Source organism: Cynoglossus semilaevis, chromosome 1 (genome assembly GCF_000523025.1).
Source record: "Cynoglossus semilaevis isolate Cse_v1.0 chromosome 1, Cse_v1.0, whole genome shotgun sequence".
Taxonomy (NCBI): Eukaryota; Metazoa; Chordata; class Actinopteri; order Pleuronectiformes; family Cynoglossidae; genus Cynoglossus; species Cynoglossus semilaevis.
In genome coordinates this window covers 2,653,587-2,679,398 of record NC_024307.1, presented here as the reverse complement: position 1 = coordinate 2,679,398, position 25,812 = coordinate 2,653,587, and the positions used below count along the sequence as shown (strand labels likewise).

The 25,812-nt window shown below is 42.2% G+C and overlaps 2 protein-coding genes across 3 annotated transcripts in view; one reads left to right on the top strand and one right to left on the bottom strand.

Annotated features, from left to right (window-relative positions):
• Positions 1-25,812, top strand: part of tfb1m (transcription factor B1, mitochondrial) — a 60,779-nt gene that overhangs the window by 158 nt on the left and 34,809 nt on the right. For both annotated transcript variants that reach the window (XR_003050393.1, XM_025057805.1), the window contains exon 2: positions 8,574-8,686. The gene's annotated coding sequence lies outside the window, so the exon portion shown is untranslated. The remainder of the gene's footprint in view (positions 1-8,573; positions 8,687-25,812) is intronic.
• LOC103383874 (filamin-A-interacting protein 1-like) lies at positions 1,434-24,931 on the bottom strand. Its single transcript, XM_008317231.3, has 6 exons — positions 24,587-24,931; positions 11,871-12,159; positions 11,474-11,647; positions 11,090-11,268; positions 2,822-5,612; positions 1,434-1,986 (listed from the first exon to the last, which is right to left on the bottom strand). Exons 2-6 carry the CDS (start codon positions 12,150-12,152, stop codon positions 1,780-1,782), a joined length of 3,633 nt encoding a protein of 1,210 aa, XP_008315453.1. The 5' UTR covers positions 12,153-12,159; positions 24,587-24,931; the 3' UTR covers positions 1,434-1,779.

Genomic DNA, 25,812 nt, shown 5'->3' with positions numbered 1-25,812 from the left:
GCACAAACACGTGACGTGATCATAGCATAGGAGGAGAGAGGAATTGTGTTTGCGCATCGACCTTAACGCTTTATTTACCGAGCTAACATGAGAAAGTAAGTGATCTATCTATCTTCTAGCTTTTTAATGAGCTAGAAGGTGGTGTTAAAAATTAATTCATGAAACAAAGAAAGTTATTAAGCGATGTTGAACTATACTATAAATACACATTGCCCAAAATATCGACAAGATCTGTTTGTAGAACTAAATGAGGAATGCAGTTCTGACAAAGTTGTTTTATGGCCTAAATGTATTTTTTTATACATAAAAAAATATTACAAATGCAATACAACGTGATCCCCTCTCTACAGTGAACACATTTACACACGGTCTGTGTGAGATCCATTTTGTTGGCTTTCATACCCAGGTTTTCAAAACTTATGCCAAGTTTATGCTACCTTTTCATCTTCTTCTCCACGACCATGACCATTTATCCCAAAAGAAGAATACTTGAAGGTTAACGTCAGTAAAGTCTTGCACAGGTATTTGAATGCCCAGATGTATGACCGTTTTATACAACCTAATTGTGTTTCATTAGAAAGTTGTTCATATCATTTATAATAATATTTAATTTATTTGTACTTTTTTCATTTATTTCTCAATTAGATCCTTACTACTCTGTTGTCCCATGTTTTTTTTTCATCTGCAATAGTCCCTGTTTCCTTACACATTCAGTATTGTTATCTTCCATAGATTTGTATTCATCTTTAGTGTCATTGCCAAGATCCATAGTTCAGTGATATTGTTGTCTACATTTCTGTCATCGATCACTCCGCCCCTGTCCTATATTTAACGATGACGCAGTATCAAAGGAACCAGGATGAAAGTGCTCCGCTTTTAGAACACAGACAGAAAGCACTTAGTGGTTAGAAAATAACACACGGTCATCCATCCATTCCGGCGCAAGGCCGGACCTGATGAAGCTAAACCTAAAACAATCACTGAAAAACCCTGAGGGCGTTCTGCTCAAATTAGCTTTACAGCATAAGCATTAGCATCATTGTGCATCTAATTATGATTTTAATTATGTATTTAAAAACCACTCCCTAATGTCAATTTATTATTCAAACATTTATTTCTATTATTAATTAAAATGATTGCTTAGTCACCAACGGAAACATGCTACCAAAAAACCAAACAGACAAAGCAGCACCCTCACAAATCAAACCAACTCAAGGTCAGCACCTTGTCCATCCAAATCCAGAACAGCACCATGAACTCCAACCCATCAAAATGTTTTTGACCTTATCGTATTTTTATAATTGTAATTTTTCTTTGTCATTCATTAATTTGTTGTTAATCTTCTTTTTCTCACTTTTTGCAGGTATTTTTATATGTATATATTATTTTATTTATACATATATGAATTATAGTAACATAACACAGTAGTGACATTATGGTCTGACAACAGATTTATTTCAAATACACATTGGAGGTATAAACACAAGTTACATTAAAAATTAGTAATCTGTTTTATATTGTGTCGTTTGACCACACGGAGCAGGAAGCTGTTAGGAGCCGCACAGTCTGATACATTTAACTAAAAATGCCCAAAACTAAACACACGGTAAATCAACTGAATATGAGTCCATTCATGTGTCAAAATAGACGAGACAGACAAGTACAAAGACGGTGAAAAATAAAAGATCTGAGGACAAGAAAATGTACAGGAACATCCTCAGAGCTTTATAGTCGACGTGAACGTTGTCTCTGAAGCCTTTTAGGATCTTCTCATGTCAGTCAGGTTTTTCCACCGCTGTGTACAGTGTTGCCGTTCACAGTGGATTTCTTCACTTCTATCCTCATGGACTGAGTCTCAGCCCGGGACTCCAACCTCAGTCCGCTCGAGATCCCCAGGGATCCCAACACCGCTTTTCCTGTCTTGAGGTTCTTGGACATTGGGATGCGAGTCAGTCCTGTTCGAGGTTGCTGGGCATCATGCCCTGTCTGACAATTGGAAAAGAAGGAGAAAGAAACCAAGTCGTTTTTCAGATGAGGAAAATAAACGCAGCACTTGTAGTTCACACAATAGAGACAAGGAACATTTTCTTTTACAGGAAGTAAAGGATGTTTTTAAACGGCAGTTCAAATGAAGAGTGAGTGTGGAAGGAAAAATGCAAATGTCGACTCTTTCACATAATGCCCGATGCTAGTGCACTTATCTGGGCTAAGGTTTAGAGTGCATTTTCTAGTGCAAGGCTGCTTTGTGTCAACCAGAAAGCTTTGTGCTCCTGCATGGCAGCATGTGAATGTAAACACAGCGTAACAAATTACAGAATGACTGAAGCAGTGTGGCAAAATGCCACATCATTAGCTCTGCTGTTCTCAGCCCTGCCTGTTTGGCCATCTCTGTCACGCTAGCCATCGGATCCACAAAGACCAAGTTATAAGGGCCTGGAGAACATGAGCGCAGTGTTGTTTACACGCCCACTTGTGGCACAATAGAAGGATGTTGGTAGTGAAATCACAGTACAGTATTACACAGTTAACGGTAGAAGTTTAAAATGGCTCATAAAATGGTATCCAAAATAATCCTTGAACCTTTGTCTCCTGTCAGTTTTTATGAGCTTTCCTCCGTAATTTATCTTCCTTTTATTAAATTCTAAATCTGTTCTATAGTGTAACTCTATTAATAGAATTTTTTTTGTCACAGATCACCAGATTTATATCTTTTGTTTACACACAAATGCATTTCGATAGATAGATGATGTCACAAAATATAGTTCATTAGTTGATTAAAAACCTGAGAAGTGATTTGTTTCCTTTAACCACTAAAACTTACCAAGGCCTGTGTGGGTCTGGTGGTAGTGGATGTGGCAGGGCAGATTGTGATACTGCTCATCACTTTGCTCTGTGTGCTCTTGGTGGCAGTGGTGGTGATTTGACGTGGGGAACGCAGAACCGTGCCTGTTGATAAGGTCATTTCTTTGCCCTCGGTTACAGAAGTCACCGGTCTGACCACCATCTTTGGGGCTATGCTGTTGCTAAGCTGTATGTGGATCTTGTTGTCTTCGGTTGTGGTGATGATGCTGGTGTTGTTGTGGCCCTTCCTTACAGGCACTGGGACCATCTGCTTCTCAGGGGTGACCTTGAAAACGGCTCGACCCATGGTCATCTCCTGGGGCTCTGGAGAAGCAGATGTTTCAGAAACCACAGTGGTGCTGACGGTCATCATAGTAACTGGGGACATAGGGCGTCCTGAACCACTAGAGGGAGCTCTACTGCTCTCTGGAGATTTGGCTCTGGATATGGCTGTGATAGTGACCGGGGACTTGGCTCTTTCAGGGCCGTGATGTGTAGACGTTGGCTTTCTTTTGGGGTTTGGGGCAGAGTAAGTCGGAATGATTGTGATTCTGGATTTGGGTTGAGATGGATTAGGGCTTAGGGGAGCGGAACTAGAGAAAGCATCTTCGGTAGTCGAGCTGCTAATCTCAAGGGTGGCCAAGTTGTTTTGATGGTTAGGTGTAACTCGTATGTGTAACGGTTGCCCTTGTTTTGCAGGCATAGTCAGTTCGGAGGGCAAATGCTCTCCATTGATGTGCAAGTTGGTCTCTTGAGGGTGGTTGTCCTTTTTCCTCATCCAAGGAATCCAGGATTTTTTCATGCCCAGGTCACTGCCAGATGATGGACAACGCTCCACGGTCTTTTCTGTCGGTTTCTTTAGACACTTTTGTCTGATGTTGTTCATGATATGATTTTCTTCTTGAACAGACTTCCTGATAAACACAGCTGGAGTATCTTCCTCTGCCGACCCAGTGGCTGACACCTCTGTCTGTACCCCAGTCGATGTTACAGCAACATCTACGATCCTTCTTCCATTTAAGCTGGGCCTCAACGCTCGACTCTGACGTTTGGCCATTTCCAGCTCTTTGCTGAGGTGGAAAACTTCTGTTCTCATGTTTTTGGCTTTCTCTTCCTCTTCCAGGAACCTCTGCTGCAGGAGGGAGTAGTCCACCTGCAACTGGGAAAGCTGGTCTTCCTTGTGCATCAGTTCATGGATCTTCTCTTTGAGGGCGACCACATCAGCCTGCAGTTCCCTGGTCCTAGCTTCTTCTCTCTTGCATCTCTGCCTAAGGTCTTCTTCTCGGCTTTCCTCTTCTCCCTTCTCCACAGCTTTGTTTCTCGCTATCTGATTTCTCATTTCCTCCACCTGACGAGAAAGAATGTTAGCTTTGTCCTGTTCTGTCATGAACCTTTTCTCCAACAAATCGTACTGATCCTCTGTCTTGATCAGGTCTCCCTCCACAACTTCAAGTTGTTTGAGGCGATTTTTCAGGCGTTCAATTTCAAACGTCAGTTCCTTAATTTTGTTGTCTTCTCTTTGTACAGAGTCAGACATTCTCATCGCGTCGCATTTGACTGAGTTTTTCGCTGATAGCCTTTCCGCCTGCTCGTAGCCGTCTAACCTCCTTTTAATTTGAGTGAATTCAGAAGAAAGGTCTTTAGATTTATCCATTTCGTTTGCCAGCTGGTTGTTTAGCTCTCCCTTTTCAATGGTTAAAGTTTCCACTTTAGTTTCCATTTCTGATTTAAGTTTCAGGAGTTTTTTGCTTTCTTCTATCAGTTTCTCAGTCACGTCCATAACCTTCCCCTGCTCAGCTTTGACCATTGTACTCAAGTCCTCCTGTTTCTTCTCATCTGTCTTTATTCTCTCAATGAGGGTCTTGCGTTCTTCCATCAGAGCAACCGTCAGCGACTTCAGTTTGCTCAAGTCATCCTTGAGACTGAGCTCGGACTTTTCCAACCTGAGTTCAGAGGACTCCAGCTCTTTCATACGGATCCTGAGGGACACAACTTCATCTGAAAGCTCTTTGTTCAGGCCTTTTTCCTTTTCCAGAGCATTATGTAACTGTGTACACTCAGACTTACTCAGGTTGAATGCACCTTCAAGTTTCTCCAACTCCATCATTCTTTTCTGGAGCTTCTCCACTTCCAGTCTTAAGTCTTTACTCCTAGCGTCCTCCTCCTGAAGTCTCTTTTTTAGTTCCTTACACTGATTTTCAGTCTTCATAATCTCCTCGTCCTTTCCCTCCATTTCTAGAACTTGTTTCCTCAAACTCTCCAACTCAGCAACCATATGGGAATTGCCACATTCCTTTTTGGTAATCTTCTCCCTGAGCTCCTGCAATTCCTCCTCAGACCTTTTCAATATCCTGTTGGTGTCTTCCAGCTCTTCCACTTTATGTGTAAGTCCCAAAACTTTGGCATTGAGCTGACGGTTGTGCTGCTCCTGACCGGCCAGCTTGGCGGTCACCTCCTCATGTTGCTGGTTGAATGTGGCAGATTTCTCCTTCAGCTCAACCTCCAGGGTCTTCACCCTGAAGCCATCCTCTTGAGCACACTCCCTGGCTTCACTCAGCGCTTGTTCGCGTTGTTGCAACTGCTGGCTGAGTTCCTGGACCCGCTGGCTCTGTTTGTCCATTTGCTCGAGGTGCTGCTGCCGCTCATTGACCAGCATCAGGACAAAAGACTTCAGCTTGACCAACTCCTCTCGCAGCTTGGCCAGACGTTTGGAGTGCTCCTTTTCCTTTTTTGCTTGGTACGCTTTTTCGTTCTCGAGTAGCCTTTTCAGCCTAAAGAAAGGGGAAAGAAAGACGAGTCAAGGCATTACTGTTGTGTTTGTGTGTCTCGTGTCAGAGTCAGCAGCCTTCAAACTGGGGTGCGACTTTACAGGTGTAAATGAAACAACATTTACAACATTGAAACCTTTGTTTTAACTGAATTAAAACTCAATGTACCTTTTGTGTAACCAAAACATAACAACACGCACAAACCTTTTTTAAGTATTATTCACATAAAGGTGTTTGTTTTATGATTATAGTTTGATCAGCATAATTGCACAAACCTGATCTTTTTTTCCAACTTGGTATCCAATGCTACATACTTTACTACAATAATATAATTGTGGTATAGTGTACTCCTTAATTCTCCTTAATTTATTTAATGAATTTTTAATTAACTCCTTAATAAAGCTCTATCTATCTACTACTACTAGTATGCTTCAATCCCCCCCACCACCACCACCACCACCCTCCAGTTTACAGTACACACACTCACCCCGACCCACTGGTCTCCTTTTCTCTCGGCTTCTTTCTATGCTGCTCATGTACCTTTAACTCCGGCTTAAACAAAGTGCATGCAAATCCGACTCAATGCAAACGCCGCATCACCCCCTTCACAGAGACAAAACATTCACTCAGAACAGTTTGCATTGTAAAATATAAACAAAACAGCTTCGTAGATGCTAGACTGAATATTCTTTACCCTCCAAAGGTTCAGTCACCCAGAGTGGTAGAAAACTCCCGTCTAAATACTGAGAAGTTGAGATGTTTCCAATCTGAAACTCACCCACTACAGATTCTCCCCTCACTGATGCCAGAGCATCTTTGCCTTTGAATAAAATCCGGTTCGATGGTGAATGAAGCCACTGCGGCCTTCTCCGCTCCATAGGTCTCCCATCCTCACATTCCAGGCATGATCGAATTATATTAAGACAATGAAAGTTAAGTCAACAACAGATCCCCAGTAGGTGATGTCATCTCACCCATGTACGGCAGTAATGTTTGTTTGGGAGAGAATGTGTGCTGTTGAGCTTTGGACACTGAGAAAGGGGCGGGACCTTTGCCACAGAGGGTGTGTTTTACACCCCTCACCCTTCCGCCCCCCTGCCCCCACACTGGTCTTTGTGTTTTTGAGCACTTCGCATAATGCATTCCCTGACCTCTTTACCTTCACCCTAACTTTAACATCACTATAGTTAATCTTAATCCTTCCTCTAACTCTAATCTGACACTTTTAATCCCACGTCCAAACCAAAATTCAAACCTAAAAGTGCTCTTTTACACAATAGGGCAATAAGATGTCTCCACAAGACAAAGTGTCCACATAATAAGAAATTGTATTTTTTCAAAAAATGCCCCGGTTATATAGCTATGCCACTTTCATGGCTTGTTTACTACGTATCGGAGTGATTACAGGTTTGAGAATGTAAAACTTAGATACGTTTTTAAATCTGCCTCCGTTTAAAGCTGGTGCACGTGAACGTTTACCTCCATTTTGCGAAGAGCTCAAAACATTCTGCACAATCTCATGTATGACATGGGAGAATGTCTGCTGTAGTTCCACTTGAAAGAGAACTGTATGTGAATACAGTCCCCTGCAAAGACATGTGATGAGAAAAGCAGGTATGAATGACTTTAATGTCTCCCCCGTGAGGTGAAGAAGATCTGGGAGGATTTAACGGAACCGTGACACAGAGGTTCATGAAGTTCTCTGCCCAGAAACACTTAATCATACCACGAAAAAAAAAAAAAACACATGCGTTTGAACTTAAATCTCTGAAAACAAACGCCATTTGAATGTCTTTTCACTCTACAGCGTGTTAGCCAACGGCGGCGAATGCCAGTTGGGATTAGCACGCATGCCTGGCTACTGTACAAGCGTCCACCGGAGTGCACCGCGCAGCTCTTAAAATCCAAACCTACACAGTCAGATGTCACTGACACCTTCGATATTGGCAGCCTAAAATTACTTTCAAGCAAAGGTCAGAGCGGTGATGTCAGAGGTATTTGGCACTGACTGACGCTGTAGACTATTAATGCGAGGTGACTCGAGGTTGAGCTCTCTTTTTTTTTTTTTTTCTTGTTTCCTGGGGAATGTGCTCAGAGGTGATACAGTCACTGCAGCCTGTGTCAGGAGGTTGAACAATGTAGTAGACACAACAGCTGCCAACAAGCTGTCAAAACACTGTATGGTACCTTAATGACAGAGAAGCATTAACTGTTGAGACGGAAGTTCTGTGATAATGTACAGACTGTCTGACATCGCCTGACGTCCTGGAAACGGAAAAATGAAAACATAGAGTGGACACTGGTTAAAAAGCACAAATGTTCTATACAGTTCACCCCAGGCGTGGGCCACAGTGGGTCTTAAAATTTGACAGGGAGTGGGGTCAGGAAAATGTCATATCTATCTATCTAGTTACATAATTTGGACAAGTTTGGCGGGCCGGATTAAAAAGCCAAATGGACCATATTTGGCCCCCAGTCCCTATTTTGCCCATGCCTGGTTTACTCCGTGTACATTTGCTGCATACAGTACAGCTGAATGATATAGTTTGAGTAAATAATTATTTTGTCTTTTCCAAATTCTGTACATCTACAATATCATAATAATGGGAATGTGCCAGCTGGAATTTTTTCTTTACTTCATGACACGTAATTGCCCCGTCGACTAAGAGGGTGGTTATCAGTTAGTGTCATCTTCTCCGTTTCCCTTACTCTGCATTCCTCCAACATTTTTGGCGCGAACCTCTGATTTCTCTCCCTCCCTCACCCTCTCCCAGATGTTTAGAGATGATGATGTGATTGATAACAACCAGGTGACGAAAATGAGAGTGAAAGGCAGAACAGGCAGGTACCAACGGTGTCGTTGAACCAGAATAGGACAGAATGTGCTTTAGAAATTTACCTGGTAATTCATCCCAAAAACTCTTTTTCTTTTTATTCTGGTTACATATATTTCCCCTCAACCAGGGCTGGACAAAAGAGAAGAGATCAAGACCCCTGTCCCCCGCACCCTCTTCTCCCGGAGGTGACTGAGGATCGGCCAAGGAAGCTGCTGAAAAGTCCATGGCATCAAAAAGAAGGTCAGCTCTTTGCTTTCAAACTGAGGATCAAATGAAGGTGAAATGGCAGTGTTCGGTTCACACTGTCTATGCCAGGCATCAAACTACTGTCTCAGCTATTTATTATGAGCTTGTGTCGCCTTATTGGTTGTTGTCGGGTCAGTTTGTAGAGTATGGGTCTACGGGTCCACAAAGATTATAGTCGGTCAAGTCACTTGCCATAACGCGGTCATATTCTGATTAAAAAAAAATCCAACAGCTGTCAATAGATGGTTCCCAGCCAGATGCAGTCCATGGGCGGCCACTTGAGGGCCACTGGTTTAGCATTGTTAGCATCAAGAGGCTGAAACGCTAGCAAGACCATTTTATGTAGCATTCACGATAATTAAAATCCTGCCTCGAAAACAGCATCTGTCATTCAGTGCTCGAACCCGCTGAACTCACATCAAAGTGAAAGCTTAAAGGTCGATTTCCATCTTGTGATTTGAATCTCCTCTGCGCTCATTCGTGCACAAAACTGGCTGCAAGTTAGGTATTCAGTGAAGTCAAGGCAAAAGGAATGTCAGCAAAACCAAATCTTCAGTCGGACGTGAAGACGTGCGTGTCTCGTGTTGCTTCTCTGATGTCTGGTACTGACGTTTTCGTGGACACGGTAACCCACGATGACCTAAGGCAGAGGTGGCCAACCAGTCGGAGCCACAGTTTTTACTGTGTTACCACAAAGAGCCCCCATGATATTCCAGGGCACACATGAACTGCCCCCCAAAATTTTTCCACTTTTTCCTGCCATTTTGAGAGTGAATTTTCCAGGTTATTTGCGTCAACGCTCATGCGCGAGAGATTCATGTACTCAAAAATGACATGAACGTAAGAGCCGCACGCGGCCCCCGCGTGCGGCTCTTACGTTCATGTCATTTTTGAGTGACAATGGCCTCCTTTGGGGGGCGCCAAAGAGTCACAGAGGAGGCCTGCATGAAGTGAAATTATTTGCTGTCGCAAATAACCGTTTATGAATGTATTTTTTTTTTAAAGGCTGTGAAAATAAAATGTTTTCAAATACGTGCACACGATTTTGGGGAAGGTGGGCCTCGGCTGTCCTTACCTACTCTATGGGGGAGGCTCACATTCAGCCGATTTGAAAATTAAGTCATTTTCTTTGGCCACCAGGACGTTCATGGTAAAGTGCTGATGTGAACTGATGCTGCTCTGACTAAATGGTGACCAGTAAAGGAAACTGGCATTGATGGTGGGATGGACTGGTGTCTTCTTCTTCACACTGAGCTCTGTGTGTGTGTGTGTGTGTGTGTACGTGATGTGAGTCCTTCCATCAGAACACTCATCAAACAGCGGTCCTTTTTCATCTGTGGAGACTTTAATTAGTTCGGCCTCTTCTCTCATGACCATTCAGTTCACATCCACACCGAGCCTGTTTGATCTCAGAGAGGCCCTCCCCACACACACACACACACACACACACACACACACACACACACGCTTCCTCTCTCTCCCCATCCGGCCTCTCTTCACCCATCACCTCTCACCAACAGGCGGTCCAACCTCAGAGATGACTTCATTTCACTGATGATGTCATGGGAGCTTCATTCACTCCACTCAGATGCCTCCTCCTTTTCTCACCTCCCTCCGACCCCCCACCCAGGGTCATTGTCTCTCTACCTCCCTCCCTCCCTCTCTCCCTCCCTCTCTCCCTCCCTCCCTCTCTAACCTGGACCTTTTTCTTAACAACACTTTCCACTTGACCTCTCACACATTTCCCTACCTATCAAGGAAAGCATGTGAGGTCATCACCTTAGAAACCAGACCTCCCGCTGTCTCCATGTCACGCTCCACAGGTCTGATGAGACCATCTTGTGCACTTGCCCCCAGGGTTGACGCACTCCCTCAGCCACGCTTCTCCCTCTCTCCCCTGTACTCTGTACTCTGTACTCTGTACTATACCTCATGCACGTTTCATGAACCAAGTTTACAAGATACACACATATGTGTGTGTGTATATATATATATATATATATACTTATATATGTGCTCTATATATATATATAAATATATATATACATATATGCATATATGTATATGATGTATATATGTACTCTAATATACAGTCGAGGTCATATATACATATACATGCATATATAGGTGTACATATATATGTGTATATATGTACACATATATACTGTATATGTGCATACATATATTAATTACTCTACTTAAGTGTATATGTGTAATATAACTGTACATTGTTGGGATTTTTTTTTTAAGAAAATATAAAACATTAACATTCCCAGTGTGAGTGACGGGTACACCTCTCATCTCCTCATCTCCTCATCTCCTCATCTCCTCATCTCCTCACCTCCTCATCTCCTCATCTCCTCATCTCCTCACCTCCTCATCTCCTCATCTCCTCACCTCTCCCTCTCTTGCTCCAACAGGTTGGTGAAGTCGTCGCTCTTGTTCATGTAGTCCACGTGTTTGCGTTTCTCGGTGTCCAGCTCGTGGACCGTGCGTCTGTGGCACTTTTCAGCCAGCAGCAACTGACCGAGCATCCGTCGGTACGTTTCCTTGTGCTTCTCCTGCAGACGATCAAGCTGAGAAGTGCAGTGAAAATCATACGATTATGAAAGAAAATGACATGTGGATCAGTAGTTAGTACTTTTTTTTTCTTGTCTTGAAACCTAGATTTATGACATGTGGATCAGTAGTTAGTACTTTTCTTTTTTTGTCTTGAAACCTAGAATTATAATTCATATAAATTGGGAGATCAGGTGAGATTAGAAGAGGTTGTAAACTGACCTCAGCCATGGGCTCGTGGTAGACACTGTGGTGCAGTGGTTCACTGGCAGCCATGGAGCTGTCTCTCTGCAGGGCCTGGAGGGCCGAGGTGGGAACTGCAGAGCCGTAACGCGATTCAACGGTCTCAGCGGAAGTCTGTTTGGACTTTAACATGCTGATGACATCTTCTCTGGCCTGCAATCAAGGATATGGATAAAAATAATGAGGCATATTAACGAGTGGAATGAAGCGTGTACGGAGTCAGGATCGTAGCTATACCAATTCTTACCACAAGATGGAGCTATTGTGCAAAAAAATGTTCTGAACATCAATTCATGGCAATTTATAAATGATGGTTATAACTGGTCAAAAGGCATGAAGGATATAGTGTCGTGACGTCAGAGGGGCTGCCACCCACCTGCACCTCTCCTTCCATGATCCCCAGCAGTTTGAGCAGATCTTCTTTGGGCAGATCCATGATGTCGCGTCTTTTCTCTCCAGCGTCCGAGGACGTCAGCAGCAGCTTTTCTTTGTCAGTGATCACCTCCGCTGGATCCTCGCACACATTCTGCCGGACTCTTGCTTTTAGACTCTTCACAGACAAACCCACTTCCTGTTCTTGGCTGAGGTCGCGGTCGTCCTGTGAAACGCCCAGCACCCCGTTGGCTGTGGTCTCCACTCCACTGCTTTTGGTCCGCATCTTCTGCCTGCATCGGGGCCAAAGGACAAGTTTGTTGTATATATATATATATTTTAAATGTCTTACATTCATGCCCATGAATGAGGTACTGGCTACTGTGAAGTATACAGTAGTAGTAGTAGTAGTAGTATACAGTATGATACTTACAGGCTGTTTTAACGCCTGCTCACAGCTCACAGATTTACGACTTTACCCTTGCTTACCTTCTCTCAAAGCATAACTCTTCGTGCTCTGCCTTACTGACACACTTTTATCTAACATACACAGACCTATACATATTGTGAACACACACACACACACACGGGGTAAATCGCTGTGAAATATTGCCCTGTGCAACATTTACGTCCAGTGCCATAATGTGGTATAAATATTCATAATCTAGTCCGGTGTGTATTTACGTCTTGTGTCGCTCTGTGCTCTCCTGACAATTTCCATCTGCTCACGTGTGTGGTGTATCTCACGCCGAGTTGTTGATGGTGTGGCGGGGCAGTTGTGACACTCCTGGGTGCTTTAACCTTCGCTGTTTGGAATTAGAATCTTGAGAGAAACATTTGACGGAGATCCTGACTATAAATCAGACGATGACAGACTCTAAATCAAATCGTGATGATGTGTTAATTACTTTTAACGCCACGGGCCCTGGTGACGTGCTCTACAATGTTGATTACTGAAACTGAGAGAATGAACTGCTGTGAATGAATATTTACACCACAGCAGAGCCTGGACGTGACCCGTGTTTACGGCTGTAGTCGCTGCAGTCTATAATAACAGAGGTTCCCAAACTTCTACATGCCCAAAGACGCCCCCTCCCTGCAAACAGCATTAGCATCTGGCCGGGGACCCCCCTTTGCTAACTCACAGGCAATACTACAAAATGTGTAAAAAAAAAAAAAGAAAAGTTTTTGTAATGTATTCTTACAATGTATTCTCTTACTTTTATTCACTTATATAATTATTAAATTGGTTTAGCATAAGAAAATTATTAACAAACGTGTTTGTTTTTAGCACTGTCAAAACAGGCTAGTTAGCTACATGCTAGCTTAAGGAGGAGAGCAGTTTGATTACAGGCAGAAACCGTCAGGTCCACACAGATAACGACGTTGTCTTGCTGAGGTGTATTCATGTACTATTGGAAACGTATTATTATGGCAGTGTACATGTTGTACTTTTCAGGTTTTTTGGGGTTTTTTTACATTTATTTTCTTATCTTCCCTCCAATTTTCTGAGGCCCCAGTAGTGCCCCGTGGTGGCCCCCACTGTATTATAATACAGTTTCACACTCCTAACTCCTAACCTTTTTAAAGAAAGCATAAACATGTTAAAATAGATCATTAGTTTTCATTTGTGTCCGCGAGACGTTGTGTTTCTCTAGCACTCGCCATGTGGGTGTAAAAAAAAATGAATCCACCGCTGTCAGGGAGCTTCCCAGCTGGCACTGTGTGCTGTAACAGTTTTTGATGATACCTCTTGGCATCGGTGGTTCCATCAATTCTGAGCAATTTCCCAACTACACTGGCTGAAATTCAACCCCAAATCTTTACCAAGCCTCCCCCGTGCAATACTTAACGTTCCAAACAGTCATTTATGTATTTTCCCCTGACCTGCTCCTGACATACTCACAGCAATTCCTACAAAAAAGAAAAATCCCAACCAAGGGTTTTCATCCTGTAGTAACTTTAATATTTAATTTTCAGTCAGTTTTTGTGTCAGTTGTGATAAGGAATAGTTCGGGAAACTGTAGACGAGCCAGAAGCATTACTCAGATCCTGTGCTAGTTCACTGCCAGATTTTTTTTTTTCCCTTTTTTTCAATGGCCAACTTAAAGATACAGTTATTTTGACTTCTCTTTCTCACTTTTTTCCAGATTGTTCTCATTTCTATAGACTGCCTCTGCATGATAATCAGAAATTCAAAATTCTACCTGCAGGAAATGCTTTATTAAAGTGGGAAAACTATTTAATGCCCAGCAAACTGAAAAATCAAGTACATCACCAGTGACGTGTTCATTGAAGTAGCTTCAAGGTGGACTAAACTCCTGGCCCGCAGGCTCTTCTGGTCCGTAAACCATTTGTTAAAATGTTGTAGTTGGTTATTAGGCAGGTCCATAGTGCAGCGCAGAGGTGTCAAACATACGGCCCGTGGGCCAAAATTGGCCCGTTTGGGGTTTCAATCTGGCCCGCTTGATCAATTTGAAAAAATTAAAAAAAATACACAAACACTTCATGTTCAGAAAATGTTTTGTAAATGTATCTTTCATTAAACATGAAGATTTATCCAATGTACTTTTTGCATTAAAACAAAGGGGAATGTTTGTTATTCATAATTATCTTGTAATTATCTTGTGATTGTACTGGTCCGGTCCACTTGACATCTAATTAGGTCAGGTCCGGTCCACTTGACATCTAATTAGGTGTCAGGAGCAGCGAGTCCTTGGTTTGATTCCCAGAGGAACCACATGCTTGGCACCAATGGCAGCCTATTTTACCACATGCTTGGCACCAATGGCAGCCTGTTTGCAGCAGATCTGCTGTAAACACAGGGATTTCAAATGTTCTAATTTTTGTTTTAAATTATTATTTTTTAAAGTGGGAAATATGTGTACTAGCATTTTTAACAATGCAGTGCAATCCTGTTGAAACATCCCTGAGAGTCTGAGGAAAACCTCATGGACAGAAACGTGTATTTTATCTGGATCCTCGGTTGAAGATAACGGCACTAAATAAACACATCTGGGTCAGTAGTGCAGCTCTGTGTGTGTGTGTGTGCGTGTGTGTGTGTGAGAGAGAGAGGGAGACAAGAACCTCAAGACATTGAACACACTGTGTGATCAATTTCAAAAAATTACATCAACGCGGCCTTTTAATTGCAAACAGACAAACATCCCCACACCCTCTAAAATCCCCACCGCTGATGTCATAGCACAATCAGCTCTGAATCATGCGTTGGGACATCATGAGCACGTTTGCCAAAAATGTCCAGTAATAAGAACAATGCAATCTGCAACACTGAAGCTGAAATCGGATTTCTTTTTTTTTTCTGTGTTAAAATGGCTATAAAAAAGTGACAGAAAAAAGAAGAAAATCAAGAACCTGAAAACTGGTCGGTCTGACAGGGTTTTTTTTTTTTTTTTAATTTGTTTTCCTAAGAGCAGCAATCAAAGTGAAGTCTGCAGTTAGTTGTAATGGTGCTTGAAGTCAGTCTCTTTGAGTCCCACCTGTTTCCAGGAAATGATCCAGAGAAGAAAAAGCGGGGCGCAAGGGGGCGCGAGGGGTAGAAGGGGGATAACACTCATAACTGCCCTTGGTACAAACACGAAAGAAAGAATCTGACAAACCGACACTTTGAGAACATTTCTTATCTTGGGCCTGAGGGTTCAGTGAGTGCACACTGGGCTGTAGATTCATTACAGTGCCTTCTTTCCTGTCCATAACTATTAGTTTCAGCTGTGGACTCACTATCAGCGGGCCACATGCTGTAGTACAGCGGCGCAAGTGCTTACAATCTTCATGCCACCATTCAAATAGTGCCAGGGAGTCTGCATGCTGACCAGGGGAGGGGTATTAAATGGGCAGCGGCGAGGGCACGGCAGGGTGGGGGCAGGGCAGGGCAAGGGGGGGGGCGATGATGAAAGTGGAAACATACTGTAAATGACTCGGACAGAGTGCTGCTGACAAATTAATTGGCGCAGTGCGTAACACTTGACGGTTTATTTTTAATTTGTGGCACGGTGCCGTGAAATCCCAGGGAAGCTACTGTTAACAGAGCGTCTCGTTTGCGGTGTCGTTTCTGTTCACTGACACTGACACACGCACTGAATAAAGTCGACCAGTTCACACACTGGTAATGAAGACCGAAACACTGGACGGCAAGTTCTATTGGGCTCCAGTGTTTCACTTTTAAGGCAGTAAATTAGTCCTTGTTTAGTTGGTTAGTACTGTTTACTACTGGGCAGGTCATAAAATACTATTTAAAGTAGGAATGTCCGATGTTTACTTTTTGCTGATATCCAGATATGTTGATATTGTCCAAACACTTTTTTTCCGATTCCATTATCAACCGATCCAATATAGCTGGGCAGTGGTGGTCTGGTGGTTAAGGAAGTTTAGTGCTGCCATCTAGTGATTTTTACTTTCATGTACAGCCATTTTTCCCCAAAACTACTTTTAGGGAACACATCATTTGGCGAAACCCAGGCATTGGGTTTTTATTAGCGGAGGAAAAACCAAAAACGATTTGACATATATGACATAATTATGCTAATATCGGGCCGATAATATCGGACTACCGATATAACCGGTAAGTGTTTATCGACAAATGAAAACAGGATGAAAAACATCTGACGTGAAGAGAAGCCAATCAGTGCAGAGTTAGTCATGTAAACAGGAGGTACAAAGATGGACGTGAGCCAATCAGAGGCTCATGCGCTGTTCAGAAGACGGTACGTGTTAACGGAGATCGAAACATGTTGTGTAGTGTTAGTATAAGAGTGGGATAAATTCTACTTAATTAATATTTGGATTAATTGGATTTGTCACAGAATTAAACAAATGTTAAACACATCACGATTAATCATGATTATTCGACAGCTACCCTATAATTTGTCTGAAAAAATACAGTATACACGGCCTGATAGATACTTTATGTATATATATGTATATATACATATATATACATATATGTATATATATACATACATATATATATATGTATATATATACATACATATATATATATATATATATACACATTAAAATATATATACACATATACATATATATGCTTGTACAGTATATACTTTTACATATAAAATATCAAGTATATATTACTTTTGATACTTTTTAATATTTAAGCCTATTTTTCGTCAACGTTCGTTGATAGCAATTTGTCATCAGCGTGGTGTCTGATCCCCGCCGTCTCCGTTGTAGTGAATTCTCCAGAGCAACAAATGGGAATTCTTCAGCCACGTGGCCCCGCATTCCAGTCTGACATGCAACATTCCCTCTTGTCTGTATGGAAAATAAAGATGAGACAGAAGACAATACGCCTTCATACTGAGCTCGGTGCCTTTCGGCCACAATGTCTGCACACATTCTCGGCATCTCAACCATCGACTGAATGCGACTGCCCTACGTCCAGTACCTTGATGCCCTGTGATATGAAAGCACGGCCTAATACCCCGGGAGACTCCGGTCAAGGCCTGAGCCCTAAATTTAAAGAGGAGCCCAAATCTATACCAGGGTTTGGACTAGTTCAGCTGTCACATCACATATATGAGTATTTATAGGCCCCAAAACACATGCCTTCATTCTTTGGTCAAAAAGGGCCCTAGAGAAATTTGCCATCGGTCAGCATGTGGACAGAAAGATTCTGAAAGACTCATGTTATCAGCTGTCTTAAAACAAGACCTAAAAGATAGAACTAGGGATGTCCGATATTAACTTTTTGCAGATATCTGATAATGCCTATGTTGTCCAAACACATTATTAAACTAGATTAATAAAATTAGCTGCAATACTGCCATCTAGTGACTTTCACTTTCATATACAACAATTTTTCCCCAAACCTTTCTGAGGTTCTTAGGTTTTCATTATCAGAGGAAAAAAACGATAACGATTCTTACAGATATGACATAATTATGCTAATATCGGTCCTACAATATGAGTTGGAGGATATTATCGGACACTATTAGATATCTGATCCTAGATAGAACAGATGTAAAGATGTAAAAATAATCTGAATATGTAAAGATGTTGAAGTTGTTGAAACTGAAATAAACCGTTAACACAAAGCAGGGTTAGCTCAGTCGGGACTTTAACTAGCAGAGAGTCAAATGCAGATATTAATTTGCCAGAGACATGGGGGGAAAAAATGCCAAAGCTTCAGATTATGTAAGAACACCCAAAAAGGAAAATGAAAAATATTCCGACTGGACTTTTTGACATTTTCACAGCACAGATCCTAACGCGGCCAAACATGGTTTTAAAAATGTTATTGCTCAGGAGTTTCTGACATATTTTAGGCCAAGGACCCTCAGACTGAGGCTGAGCAGGGACCCTCCACTATATATTAGAAAAATGTGTTTTGTATCAAACTGGACCGATTGGCGTGTAAAAACAAACCTGGTTATTTTTAAGTCAGTAGTAAGTTGTTTAAATACTGATTAGTCAAATAGTAATAATGGCAGAATACGGAGACGTGGACTTGGACCCCATTTTTTGAGACCTTTACTTCAGACGTAAGTGTTTCGTGTTTTCTATTTGGTAGCTGTTCCAAGATAAGACGACTGAACACGACTCTTTCGTGGTTGACATTTACAGCCATTAGAAAATCCATCTGACAGTAATGTTATGTAAACGCCGACTTCCCATTAAGGCTACGACGCTCCAGCCCGCTCCAGGATTTTGATGAACAGCACATTCCGAAATACAAGGCCAGTGACTTGTGGGGTCAGCCAAGATCAGGGGAAAAATGCTGCCGCTAGAGTGGGATGATGTTCTTATTTTGTCCAGACCCCAACTCCGACTAAGAATATGACTTTCCCAAGATCTATTTTGTTGAAGCTGTTCAAGCATGAGTGGAACTCAAGAGTTTATGGTTTGTTTTACGATAATGACAGCGTCTATAAATACACCAGGGCGACAATAACTTAATCGTTGACTTAGCATATTGGAGGGAAATGTCAACCTGGGTTGTGGGTTGCGTTTCGTAGTACACTCCTGATGATAAGTTAACCCGATCCTCCCTCTGGAGCCCACCGTGGCCTTAGCTTGCCGTCACTGGCATGACTGATTTAACAAGGTGTAGAGCAGCGGTGTCAAACATACGGCCCGCGGCGGTGTTTAATCCAACCAATTTGATGAATTTTGAAAATAAAAAATACACAATATTGTTGTTCACAATATATATTTTATGTTTTAAAATTATATTTCAGTAAATATAAATAAATAAAAACAATATCTAGTATGCATGTACTTGTTTAAATGAAAACAAACAGACTTATTGTTATTTGAAGTACATTACGTTATGATTGTACCGGTCCGGCCCATTTAACATCTAATTAGGTTGTATGCGGCCCATGAACCAAAATGAGTTTGACACCCCTGGTGTAGAGAAACAACAAACACCCTAAATCTGTAAGTAATTATGGGGTGTGATCGCAGCGATGGTGTTGCATTTTCACTTCAGGTTTTCAAGAACTCCCATGATTTTTATGTGAAGCCACAAGACACGCAGCAAATCTTTACAAGGTGAAACGGTTGGATGTAAATGAACGGTCCTCGCGTGTGAGCGCAGAGACTGTGGACGGCGTTATTTAGCCACACAACATGCAAACCTCATTGTTGTTAAAGCACCAGTCTGTCATCGAGCATATGGATTGCTGCAGCTGTTGGAATATATGACTCACCTCCATCCGTCATAATTAGTTTAATATACATAACAGGAAACATGTCCGCCACATCCATTATTTCTACGAGTTCAACATACTATGAAATAGCCTTGAAACAAAGAACAGTCCTCATGGCAACAGCTACTTTTTTTTTTCTTTCAATCCACTCAAGTGCCGTTAACCGAAACGGTCTAATGATGGTTCCTGTCAACTAATGGCATGAGTGGATATCATCTTAACAGCCTTGCAGATCAAGTACGAGATCAAATTCTGTCTGCTCTAATATTAGAAAGGGCAGGACAACATATGGATGGAACAGCCTGGGATGCACCGAGGAACCAGGTCCAGATTGACCCAAAAGTCTGTGTTCATGTTCTACTAAATCAACAAGAAGAACAAGACCATTTGGTCAAGAATGACCCTGGTTCTGACCCAGTCTTGGCATCACTGTGACCAGAACCTTTTTAGCATTTTTGCTTATATATACATATACATACCAAAAATAACGAAATAATGTGGTACACTTAGTATTCATTATTCTAAATTTAGTAATAATAATAATATAATAATAAATAATACTTGAGATTTCAATCGACAAAGCACAAGAACAATAATTACCTGATGATGAAGATTCCTCTACAAGTGCGCCTCTAGAGCTCATCGTGTGTACTGTAATTGGTCTGAAAGCCATCTATATTTAGTGTCTTTAAGTCTTTGTTCTTTTTTGCCACATTGACAGGCAGAACAATGAAATCTTCCACTAAATGGAAGACAGACTCACAGATGTTGAAGGAGGTCTTCACGTGTGTCTTTTTTCAAGTCCTGTGAGTATATCAGGGTGGTGTTCAACTAAACAGGTTGTGGGTTTCACACTGACTAAGTGAAAATGTGTGCTGTGGTTGGAGTGAGGGTTTGTCAAAACTCTGAGTGAGTGTGGATAGTGGGTTAGCTGTCTTAGCATTTGGCCCATCGTGGTGTAGCACTCGGGACAGAAAACTGTCTGTCATTTTATTGGTTTATTGTTGTGCGCATTTTCACATATGCAGTAACAAAACCCGATTATCGCAGGAACAATGCCGTACTGTGTTGACGGCAGAGTAGAAGAAGAAAGGATTGAATGATAGGAGTGTTTCACGACCACAGTTTGTATAATTACAGCGTCGCGTTCAGTCGTCAGCACGTAGTCACTAACAACCAAAGTGACAACCAGTTCCTGTGGTCTACACAGACCTGCTGGTCTATTCATTTCATCCTAGTAAAACGTGGGCCGATGAGGTGTCTCTGGTGGTCAACGTCACACACCAGTCACTACAAAGGACGAGTCATCAGGATGTCAGGCGAAACATGTGCCTCGTAGTTTTGAGTTATTTTCTATACCAGACTCAGTTAGTGGTTCTCAACTGGTCCAGTTTCAGGACTCTAGGACCATCAATAGCGATGACGAGCCGCGACCCAAATCAAGGAGAATTTTCAACTTCTCAGATCCTTGAGTGAAAAGATGAAGCAGTTTGAACGTCGGATAAGATATCACAGTATACTTCGAACACGATGAAGTAAAAATAGGTCTTGAAGATACTGAAGTACTGAGGTTTATGTCATCTCATGTACAGTGGTATTATCGCCACCTACTGTTAAGGATGGGGAATAAGCAAGACTCACACTGATTTTTTTTCTCATCATTTTTTTTTTTTTTTTTGCCTTAGCAAAGGCCCATGACCCCGGAAAAACTTGTCTACTTGTGACCTACTATTGGGTCGCGACCCACCAATTGAGAGTCACTGGTCTAAAATACGTGTCTATTGTACACTGAGTATTCTCCATATCATCATTATTATGTGACAAAAATTTACTGACCAATGTCCTCTTACAGTATTTATATACTGCGTACTGTATGTGTAGTATAAATATTTGCTCACTAGACTGCGCTATAATATAATATAATCACCAGAAGATCGTGGGTTGCTATGCAGTTTTTAGGTCTTATTTTTAAACCCAAGAAGTTTTTAGTGCCACAGTCCAGTGAAACATCCCAATGTGTCTAAACTGTATTTTTGGAATTCAAGACCAGAGACCTGGATCCGACCGGAGCTGTGCATATGTCACAGCTGTTGTTGAGGCCCACCAGACGTATGGGGAAGACAGAGGCTGTACGGCCGTACGAACACCAACTCCCATTATATCCTGTTTCTATGCACAGCTCGAGGCATAGCCATGAATGAGGCTCATTGAACTAAAAATGGACCGATGTTACTGAGCTCAGGATACGCAGAAGAAAAGGAGAAAATTCAAAGAAAAACAACAACAAAAAAAGAGTTAGTACTTTTGTAAACATGCCATAAAAGTTAAATGTTTCAGTTTGTTGATGCATCTAAACCAGGCCTGGGCAAACTAAGGCCCCGGGGGGCCTTTTTAATCTGACCCGCCAAACTTTTCCAAATTATATAATTTATGTTATCATTAAACTTCTGTCTTTTCCCTGCAATACCCACATTTTCCCAATAGATGGCGTAGAAAATCATAAAGCATTTTAGCCTTTACACATGACTTTTACATGCCATTCATCTTAATTTACAGAGATGCTTCTAGAAAAAGTATCCTAAGCCTTTACACATGACTTTTACATGCCATTAATCTTAATTTACAGAGATGCTTGTAGAAAAAGTATCCTAAGCATGACGTGTTTGTGTATTTCTTTTTATTTTCGAAATTCATCAATTCACCCCTGATCTATTTGGTAGACAAAATTAAAAAAAAAAAATCGACCATCAGTGTTTAGTCCTACCATCTTAAATATATATTTTTCAAACTTAACCTGATACAAACAAATGCATAATTTGCATAATCCAAAATTTCAGAATGCGATATTGCTTATCGTTTATCAAATCTTTTTTAAAAAAAGTTTTAATGTAAATTATTGTAAATGATTTCCTCCTTGTTTATTCAAAACCACACATGAACGTGGCTGTCATGGACATTCAGCAGCAGTTTCCGTTCTTGTCAGATATTCACAAATATTTCCTCGACTCTTGACACATGAATATACTGTACAGTAATTATAAATGTATGAAATGTAAATACATTAATGATATGCAGTAAATTAGCGCCCACCTACATTTAAACAGCGAATGCTAACGTTTTGGTGATATTTCTATAATGAACAGCCTTTTTCTAATAAAATAAGATTAATGTGTGAAGGAATATCTGCCCTTTCTCCCTGGGTAATGGGAGTTGTACTGAATGATTTAATTTAGTGCATGGAGTTTTATAGTGTATTGAATGGGATGTAAGTGTTGAACCTACAGAGAAACCTGGTGTCTGCTAGGATAATGACGCTACACTTCACATCTGAACTGTGTCCCTTTCTACATGAGCAGCTGTGAGTGAAGTGACCCTGAGTCATAGTAATGTCATGAGGTAAGCCTGTGAGTCATTTAGTAACCCACCCAAACCCCCCGCCTCCCAAAAAGATCAATGCAGTTCTGGCGAAGGTCCATGTTTGACCAGTTTGATCTCACTTTAAACATGGACCTCAGTTCACATATACTCTATGTCAGAGATTCTCAACCACTGTGCCGTGGGCCGTGAGAGGTCGTAAGGTTGTGCCGTTGAAAATTATCCAATTTCGCTCAATCTGAATCTGAAAAATATCATTTATTTATTGAAAAATATTTTTTCTGTTTTCGTCAATGAGCAAGTGACAGGCAGAACAGTTAAATAAAATCCCTCTAGGTGGCGGCAGATGGCTATGAAAACAAACAAAAAGGAGAATCAGAGCTGTTGAAGAAGATCTTTGTGAGTGACTTTCTTCAATTCCTGTGGCTATTTCAGCATTGTTTTCAACTAAACTGGCCGAGATTTTAGTGAATTGAGAGTCATTTTTGTTTGTACGGTGCACCGCAGGGTTAGCTCCACAGACACTACAGGCCATGTCCTGGATGATAACGCTGGAACAAACACAAAAATGTTAATGAGTAATATCTCTGGGCCGACTCTCTTTGTCATTTTCCAGCCCTGATATCAGTGAGTGCTCAGGGGCCAGGCCCCCTCATGCAGCTGGACAGGGTGGGAGGCAGGGAGAGAGGAAGGGTGAGGTTCCGTGGAGCCCCTGGACACTGACAGCAACATCAACCACACCTGCCTCGGACACATTCGGATTTTTTTTTCCGTTTTAATTGAAGCCACGACGGTGGAACGCGTCCGCGCTTCCTATCAAATGGCCGGAGCCAAGAGCGTTACCTAAAAGGCAGATGACTTCATGTGTATCCAATGGAATTCATTTATAGAATCATTAGTAACCTATTAATATTCAGACCCACTGATGTCATGGTGTTGCAGCCTCTGTATGTCCACCGTGCCAAGTGATCTCTGGTGTCGGCATGTGCAACAGTCAGAGACCGGGCGCTGCGTACAGTAGGTGTTTGAGTGGGGGTCGGGGGAGGGGGGGGGGCTGTAGGAGAGGGCACAGACAGAGGTGTGTGTGTGTGTGTGCGTGCGTGTTTCTATACATGAAGTGACGTACGAGGCTAACATGTTACTGTCCAGTGTCTCCCTGCACCATCGCCCCTCTTGTCCGTGGAGATGATGTGGGGGCTTCTCTTCCCACATGCTGCATGAAAACACGGTCCTTCAGAAGAAAAGGTCTCATTCATGAAGAAACATTCGGCGTTATTCACAAAAAAAAAAAGGTTCGATTCATGACACATTCCTTTACGAATTCACTGTCACACTGCCAAAGCCGTACGATGGCTGACGTTCCCGACACGTACAGTAGCCACTTGTCTGCTTTCGGATGCAGAAATAAATAAGACAGAATAAATCCGCATCATTTACATATATATAAAAGTGCTCTGACTGAACGACGGGCCTCAGAGGAGAGTCGTTTCAGTGATGGATGTCCAGCACCTGAGCAGGAACCACGGCTTTATGCTTTTATTTTCCACGTTTAAGTTCTGACAGCCGTCCTTGAGGAAATGGAAAAGTTCATCGTTGCCTTGTTTCTAACACGAGGAGTCGAAGGAAAAAAAGTTCGGACCAAACTGTGACTTACCTGCCGTCGAGGTGTGCCCAGGTTCAGGTGCTCAGCAGTCACACCGAGTAATCCAACAAAAAAATAAAACCGTTTTTTAGATGAAGTGTCCACCGGTATCCTCAGGTCTGTGTCATCCACCCTGACACTGGCGTCTGCTACTGAGTGGTGGAGCTGAACACCATCTCAATTTCCTCTCTCTCTCTCTCTCTCTCCCTCACTCTCTCCCTCTCTCTTTCTTCTGTCAGCTCCTCAGGTCAGGGAGGGAATGAAAAAGAACACTAATACCAGTAGGCTCTGTAACCTCCCTCCCTCCCTGGCTTGCTCCCTCCCTCCCTTCCTCCTTCTCTCCTCCCTCCCTCCCTTCCTCCCTCCCTCTCTCTCCCTTCCATTCCAACAGCTTGTCCACTCTCAAACACACCTCTGATTCTGTTTCCCCCCTCGATCCTTTCCAGAAGTCAGTTGAAGAGTGTATGTGAATGAAAGGGGGCGGAAGGAGCAGGGGGGGGCAGTGGAGGGTTGGTTGGTATCTCTTTATTCAACTGTATTCTCCATTCACCCCCACCCTCCTGTTCCCCCTCCCAACCCTTTTTGACTATAGTCACATAGACTAAAAGTATAGCTCTATATTTAACTCGTCCGCTCTTTGCCAACGCGCCGCTCTTAGCAGCTGAGACTAGCTGAATGCTACGGCTGGCCTCGCACCAGAGCTAACGCTATCCCGTTGACCCCTGGTGACAGCTGAAGCCAACCATGCTGGGAAAGTCCAGTGGCAGCAGCAGCAGCAGCCACGGCTCCGAGGGACCAGTACTGCTGACTTAGGCGCCAATATAGCTGGGCAGTGGTGGTCTGGTGGTTAAGGAAGTTTAGTGCTGCCATCTAGTGATTTTTACTTTCATGTACAGCCATTTTTCCCCAAAACTACTTTTAGGGAACACATCATTTGGCGAAACCCAGGCATCGGATTTTTATTAGCGGAGGAAAAACCAAAAACGATTTGACATATATGACATAATTATGCTAATATTGGGCCGATATTATCGGACTACCGATATAACCGGGTAATTTGTTTTATGTGTGGCTTAATGAGAGTAACAAAACGTATTGATGCGTTTATCGACAAATGAAAACGAGATGAAAAACATCAGTGCAGAGTTAGTCATGTGAACAGGAGGTACAAAGGTACAAAGAAGGATGTGAGCCAATCAGAGGCTCATGCGCTCTTCAGAAGACGGTATGTGTTAACG